General features: G+C 33.6%; 1 protein-coding gene across 2 annotated transcripts; it reads right to left on the bottom strand.

Moving 5' to 3' along the window:
• Positions 1-684: 684 nt before the first annotated feature.
• LOC141595962 (protein DETOXIFICATION 40-like) lies at positions 685-7289 on the bottom strand. Of its 2 annotated transcripts, none has more exons than XM_074415939.1 (7): positions 6865-7289; positions 3373-4004; positions 2566-2622; positions 2222-2460; positions 1995-2113; positions 1209-1295; positions 685-1111 (listed from the first exon to the last, which is right to left on the bottom strand). In XM_074415939.1, exons 1-7 carry the CDS (start codon positions 7195-7197, stop codon positions 1049-1051), a joined length of 1530 nt encoding a protein of 509 aa, XP_074272040.1. In that variant the 5' UTR covers positions 7198-7289; the 3' UTR covers positions 685-1048. The 2 variants fall into 2 exon arrangements, with proteins under 2 accessions (XP_074272040.1, XP_074272041.1); XM_074415940.1 differs by having other exon boundaries at positions 7025-7187.
• Positions 7290-7534: the final 245 nt, after the last annotated feature.

Raw genomic sequence — 7534 nt, 5'->3', positions numbered from 1 at the left:
ATAGGTGGTTGACTAGGGGAGGAAGTAATGGTGGTGGCTGGGATTGGGGGTGCAGTCGTTGTACCACTTTGTTAGGGTAAAAAAACAAAAAATAGGAAAGAATTAGGTCTTGCTAAAACTGAAAATTTATGGTATAAAAGAAATTAATAATAATTTTGGAAATGTTTCAAATAAATTTAATTTTAAAAATTTTGGCTTAGAAATATAATAAAATTAAAGTAAAAGACAAAATCATCTTATATTCCACGGGTCGTAACGTTACTCACAGTGTATAGAAGATTCTATAGCCTTTTCGTACATCATCCGGTACCCCAATTTCACTTTGTTTTTTAAACTACAGAAAAGTAATACGCGAAAATGGTTGGTAGCGAAGTCATCAAATTTTTGTTAAGATTATGCTGATCGCCATTTGAGTCAATATCGGCCTATATGTAATCACCGGTTCCCAGTGGCGGAGCCAGGAATGTAAGTCAGCGAGGGCGAAACGGTAATATTATAAGGGAGCCTCAAAAATATTCGAAAATTTTAACTAAAAAATTCGAAATTTTCAAACGCCAGCGGGGGCGACCACCCCTGCTAGCCCCTCCCTGGCTCCACCACTGCCGGTTCCTAGATAATAAGTCTCGAGTTTGTGATTTAATACCACGAGACGGAGAGTATAATTGTAATTACTGGCTGATTCAATTTGCTATGAACAATGGTTTGATTTAATTAAGCTACATTTACAATTACAACTAATCAAATTGTGTTACAAAGATCTCATGTACTCCTTCAAATTCAACCAATCTTTCTATATTCTATCGCAAGAGAATCGAGAAGTAGAAATAGAAATATCAATACTTAGGAACTTGTATTTTTTTTTCACTTTACCTCGAGGACGACCATACTTGTATTGATTTGGTGGTCCAAAATGGGTAAACCAGTCGATATTTCTATTCATACTTCTTTCTTTTATAAACACTAGAGAGAAATATTTCTGAATCGGATGGAGTAGTGTAGCTCAACTTCTTTCTACAAAACTTGACAATGTCAAGTGAAATTTCCGTCACTAATTGAGAAGTTGCTCTTTCTTAGCGTCCCATGCCTTCAGCCGATATGCCGCCTTCTCCACCTACAATTGAAACGAGTTCAATGCATTATAGTCGGTCTCTTAATAAAACGGTATTATAGAAGAACTCGTGAAGTACAAATTAAAAGAAACGAAGTACCTCTTTTTCCCAATCTGTCCTGTAGGTGACCCAGAGTAAAATTACCGTTTGTATTATTGTACCTCCAAGCATTCCACCCCATATTCCCTAATTTTTGGAGAAACACAAATTATAAATATTAAACCCTAATTCAAGGAAAAATGTTTGTGATTGGAAATCTCCTATATACTAATATACTAAATGAATAGGAAAAAACTCAAAGTTTTCCCGCCTAAAATATTTCCCCTATTTTGATATAATCTCTTATTTTCTTTCCTATTTCAATATAGTTCCCTATTTAAGATTTGCTTCTAGGTTTTTTTGATGATAAAAATTTCGTTCTCGAAAAGATAAGTTGTAGCTAAATTCTAAAAGATATGCTAGTAAAAAAGTTGTAAAATAATATCATTAAATCTGTGTAAAAACGTTTTTTCATTAAAACACATATTTCATGTTATGATTATTACTTAAATTGTTTTTTTTCTCTCAAATCAAAATACAACGATGAAAAACGTTAAAAAATAATGAATTGTCAATTTACACTCTATAAATATAGTATACTAAAAGATAAAATTTTATAAATACTGTGCATGCATTGCACGGGGCCTATACTAGTTAAGTATAAGATTAATTAAACGACACTAATTAAATTACTCGTAACTAAAACATGATTTATTTGGTATTATAGAAAAACAAAGTGAAACTAATTAGACCACATTGTGATGTTGTCTCATTGTTCAGGTGTAATAACGATCAAGACGATTTCTTAAGTAAATATCGTCATGGGAAAAAAGGGGAAGGACATACCTTAACTCCGAGTTTAAAGTAAAAACCTAGGATCACACCAACAGGGATTCCGACCACATAGTAACATCCTACATTTACATAAGCAACAAAGGATTGCCATCCACATCCAACAGCCACACCTTCAAAAAATTGTAAACTCGTGTCATTATAATGAAAATTGCATCAAATGACGACTGGTTAAGCTAGAACGACCCCTTACTGGTTGACCTAAGTGCTCATATATTTACCTGACAAGACGGGTTGAACACCATTGAGTAATATGGAGAGGGCAAGGAAAGGGGAGAGCTCGGCGACAGCATCAGAAACTTCGGTGCCACCAGTGAAGATGTAGCTGAGCTGAAACCGGAAAATGAGGACGAGGATGGCGCATATTAGCGCGATTAGGAACGACATTGTTGTCACTGCAATTACTGAAAATGATGCTGACTTTGGGTGTCTTGCTCCTAGCTCATTGCTCACTCTTACACTATATGTCACAAGCAAGAATAAGAAATTAAAAACAGATTAATTAAGTTTAATGATTAATGATCAAGAATCGCGGTATAAGCAGGGGATTTAAGTGTTAGCTAACCTTGCTGCTGCATTGAATCCTACTGAGATCATGAACACCCATCCTGATATTGTCATACTGCATTTGTTAACATAAAAATTCAGAAATTTAGATGTATTGCTACTTATATATTAAGTTTATTATGTTAATCGCACACCGTGGTAACTGGTAAGTAGAGCTGGCAAAAACTAATCAGACAAAGAGTCGAAAATGAATAAAATTTACCTAAAACGTTTCAAAATGACCCGATCGATACAAAATGAATAAGAATCGGAAAATTAACTCAACCCAAATGACACATTTAGCGGGTCTAGTTTGGTGGCAAGTAGAGCTGACAAAACTAATCCGACCAAGGCCTAAATAGAACAAGTCAAATGGTCCCTCTAATTGTCGAATTAGCCCATTGGCCCACTTTTGTAAAGAGAAAAGTGAGCCGATATGAAAACTGGACTTAAAATGAATAAAATTGACCCAAAATGTCTCAAAATGACATAACCGATAAAAAAGAATAAAAAACATAGTCAACCAATTGACCCGTTTAACAGGTCTAGTTGTCTGGTTTCTAGTATCTTACATATGCTTAATTTGTGAGAAAAACCTTGTTGTAGGCCTAAACAATATTGTTGTACAAGTATTATTATGCACAAAATCTCAATTTAGACGGACACTATCCGTCTAAAGTTGTATACAGGTCAAATATGTGACCACTTATATAATAAGACAAACTGAGATTATTTGACCTGTCTACATCTTTAGACGGATACACCCATCTACAATGAGACTAATTGATTATTATGTCGAGACTCGAGTCAAAGTAACATAGATTACCTTACAGAGAGGGAGTCCAAGGCAAGCTGAGCATTATCCAACAATCCAGCAATCAACACCAAAATCTGGAAGTACCAAGTCTCTAAGCACAACATAATAGCTGAGGCAGTGGACAACTTTAAGAAATCCCAAAGCCCGGAAAACGCGGCCCAACTAAACCCGGTCCAAGTATACTTAAACCTTGAACTACACAAAATATAAACAAATTGGGCCACCACAATGACCCACCAAGACAAACTAAGCATCAAGGAGGCCCCAACCAAACCCCAGCCCAATTTGAACATCACAACCCACGAAAGCCCAATATGAAACACTAGCGCCGCGGCCGAGATATATGCACTAGGGAAAACAACACTTTGAGACTGGAGAAATTTTTGGATTGGGAAATTGCAAGCGTAGGCGAAGATTTGTGGAATAAGTCCGAAAATAAAAATACTGGCAGCTGAGGCAATGTCCTCTGGTTCTCCTAGTAATAAAAGGAGGTCTTTCGAGAAAATGTAGACGAATGTTAAGGGTATTCCGGTCGACATTAGGAGGATCGTTGATCGTTGTAAGTAAATGCCGAGCATGTCGTATTTTCCTGCTCCGTATGCTTGTCCACATAATGTCTCTACTGCACTTCCCATTCCAAGCTACATGTACATGTACATGTTCAAGTAATTAGGTCATAAATTTAATTGTTATCACCAATACTTTGCATTTTCTTGCGTAATACAAATTTTCATTACAGACGGGAGATAATTGTCTATAGTTATAGACGGGACAAATATTCAGCCACTTAAAGTATAAAACAAGCAAAAAATTGCATGGTGGGCCCAAAAATATTACCATGTTAAGCATATTTGACCCGTCTTTCACTTTAGACGAATATATCCGTCTATAGTTAGATTAATTGAGAAAAAAATATTATTACTAATTGTAGTATAAGACATGGACAAACGTACATAAATAGACTAGAGAGAAATTAAGAGGGCCACATTGCTTCCCTTTTGTGTATATCAAGACTCGTGATTGTAGATTTGTAGCAGACAAATTAAAGGCAAAAGTTAGTCTAATTTGGGTTGCCTTCCTCATTGTTTTTGAACTACCTTTTCGATTTTTAAATGTTAAATCCATATTAGTATCTCTTAATCATACCGTTCAGTAAGTCTTTTATAAAACCGTTTAACAAGACCACACAGAAACAAATACTTCGTGCTATTTATGCACTTATTTAAATAACCTATTTTTTTTTTTTTTTTTTTTTTTTTTTTTTTTAGAGGTAAGAAAACTAGGTTGATCCTCTAGGGTAGGACCAACCTATCTCATCCTTTCGAATGAGGGAGGTAAGTTGAAGCCACCGGCTATCAAACCACCTCGAAAGAGTTGGACATGAATGTCCCAAGTTTGAAACGTGAAGTCAAGAACCTTGTTTGGCCACGAAAGCAATGTTTAATTATCACTTCATCGAAAAAATGAAGGTCTAACTTCACATCCTTGATAATACTAAATAACCTATGACTTTATAACTGTCATCTCATTATAAAACGGTTTATTTTAATATTTGTGATTCAATCAGTTGGTTTCATATAAAACCGTCTCATTTTTTATGGTTTTAGAGTGACTAGTGTGCTCGAGTCACATGGGAACTTGCCAAAAGAGCCAAGACAAGTTTAAGAATTACATACATACGTGCATACGTGCATTATTATTAACCATCGGCCGTCTATGTGGACGCCACAAAACTAGAACAATTATTCAAGATCACTCGAATTTCATCCACTAACTATTGTCTAAATTCCTTTTGTGATGTCAACATATATGCCTGATTGCTTAATCATTTTTTTACTATAGCATAAATCCAAGGACCTTCTATTCTAGTTGCACCAAAACTTGTACTATCATTTGGATATTAGAAAAAGTTTTCAATCATTCAATAACTTGAAAATGACCTAAGAAGTTATTTTAAAGTTTTCTATTATCGCAAAAATTCAAATAAGACAGTTATATCTTATTAGGCATGTTAGGCATCTCATTTAATGATGATAATAACCAATTTAGTGTAATTCTTCTATTTGGGACATTTCTCTATATAAGTCAAAATTCTTTTTCGCATATTTTAAGAAGAGTAGTAAATAAACGACATGAAATCATATCTCTAACTAGATAACGTTCAAATTTAGAATTCTATAAATATGAGTATAAACATTACTATTTATTTATAATATATTTATGTCCAGTATCAAAATACGGAGTATATTTTTATTTACAATAAGCAAATAATAGTCCGTACATAAATATAAAAGACTAGTTAAAAATCGTCTTAGAAAAGTCCAATAAACTACCATCTCAAAAATCGTCTTAAATCGAAAAAAATATAAAATTATGGATGAACTATATATAAGATGAGAAAGTGCTTGAAGGAGAGGTAGCTTGAGTTGTTTCCTTAACACTATATACTCCAAACGAGTATTTTACAAAGTAACTTTATACGACTTAAATAATATTTCCCTTGATGGTGGAGTTTTAATTTCTTATATGGCCACTTAAGTTTTTTCTACCTTATCGAATACAAATAATTTGAGACATTACCCTACCATTGAGTCAGTAACATTTCTCAAAAGGTGTCATTTCACGACTAGTTAATACAAATATATTCTATTTATTTGAAACGAAAAAAAGTATAAAATCAAATGAATGATGAAGGAGATAAAAAATAATAATAATAATAATAATAATAATAATAATAATAATAATAATAATAATAATAATATTCCCTCCGTACCACACCAAAGGTAACGTAGGGAAAAAATGGAGTATTTAAGAAAATGTGGAAAAAGTAAGGCTAAAGTGGGGGAAAAATATGTGGGGTATGTAATTGTGGGTATAATTGTGGGTTGGAAGGTGGGGTATGTAATGACATTTTGTGTAAATATCAAATGGGTATAAGGATAACTTGGTAATATTGTTGGCCAAATAAGGGATGTTACCTTTGGTGTGGTACATCCGTTTATAGTAAGTGTTACCTTTGGTGTGGTACGGAGGGAGTAGTATGCAATAGAACTCAAGTGTATACTATTTTGGTCCCTCTATTTCGATCAATAGTCCCTAACAAATTTTAAACAATGATAACTATTAACATGGACCAAGGCACTATTTTCAAATACTTGGTTTAATTTATTTTAATGTTTGGGAGTATCGACAATTCTATTTTCGAATATTGATATATAGCATATTTATGATAAATAACGACGAGTCATATAAACACTAAACATTTTTATACAAATTAGCATATTTACGTTAAATTAGCATAAAATTATCCATTAAAACACATATATAAACATCAAAAATCAAAATAAACATGTTATAAAACAATATTCGACTTAGATAATATACTCTATTTATCTCAGTCATTTATTTCCATTTTATATTCCTCTTGAGCAGTATTATAATCAAACGTAAACAAATGATTCAGACGGAGAGAATATCGTTTTACATGTAAATAAAACATACCATAAGACCATAAGCCAAGAGTTGAATTCCATTATTACCAAGAGAAGAAGCCGCAAGTTCAAGATTACCAAGATGTCCACAAAATATTTGTGTTGACATTGAAATAACATTATTTAACAAGTAAACCACAATAGCCGGACCCGCTAGCGGAATCAAGTACCTCATTTCTAGCCATGTCGCTAGCCACCATCGTTGGACCGCGGCTATGTCGCGGTTTGCTAGGGTTTCCTCTAAGGCCGAGGTATCCTCACCGGTGTCGTGGACCGCCTTTGGTTGTTGTTGTGGTGGTGTAAGGAGGAGGTGTTCATGATAATCTTGGGCAATTGAACCCATTGTAATTTGTATGTTTATGTTGTTTTGTGTGACTCTTGTTATCTTGTTGGTGTGTGTGGATTATTAGGCTTCTATGTGATAGATATGGGGATGGGGATATATATAGTATATTTATATATGGTGGAAAATATTTGACATTTTGTTGATTTATATAATATACCTTATAGTTGCACCAAAAAGGTGAAAAAAAAAAGTGATTTATGACTATATTTTAGTACTAAGTTAGAGGAATTTAGTGACCTTATATTTTGCACAAAATATAGGGAAAAAATCAGAAATTTATAGAAGTTTAAAAATGTGAATGTTTCAAGGTATTATGGGTATGATGATCAACCCT

This window comes from Silene latifolia, chromosome 8 (assembly GCF_048544455.1).
Source record: "Silene latifolia isolate original U9 population chromosome 8, ASM4854445v1, whole genome shotgun sequence".
In the NCBI taxonomy this organism is placed as follows: Eukaryota; Viridiplantae; Streptophyta; class Magnoliopsida; order Caryophyllales; family Caryophyllaceae; genus Silene; species Silene latifolia.
Note: the sequence above shows the minus strand (reverse complement) of the source record. Positions and strands in the feature narration are given on the sequence as shown.

What these genes read in the sequence shown, in the direction of transcription:
- LOC141595962 (XM_074415939.1), bottom strand. Translation starts at nt 7,197, where the DNA reads ATGGGTTCAATTGCCCAAGATTATCATGAACACCTCCTCCTTACACCA. An exon ending in TCTTGGCTTATGGTCTTATG is followed by an intron (nt 4,005 to 6,864) that starts GTATGTTTTATT and finishes ATGTACATGTAG; the next exon opens with CTTGGAATGGGAAGTGCAGT. An exon ending in TGTTCAACCCGTCTTGTCAG is followed by an intron (nt 2,114 to 2,221) that starts GTAAATATATGA and finishes AATTTTTTGAAG; the next exon opens with GTGTGGCTGTTGGATGTGGA.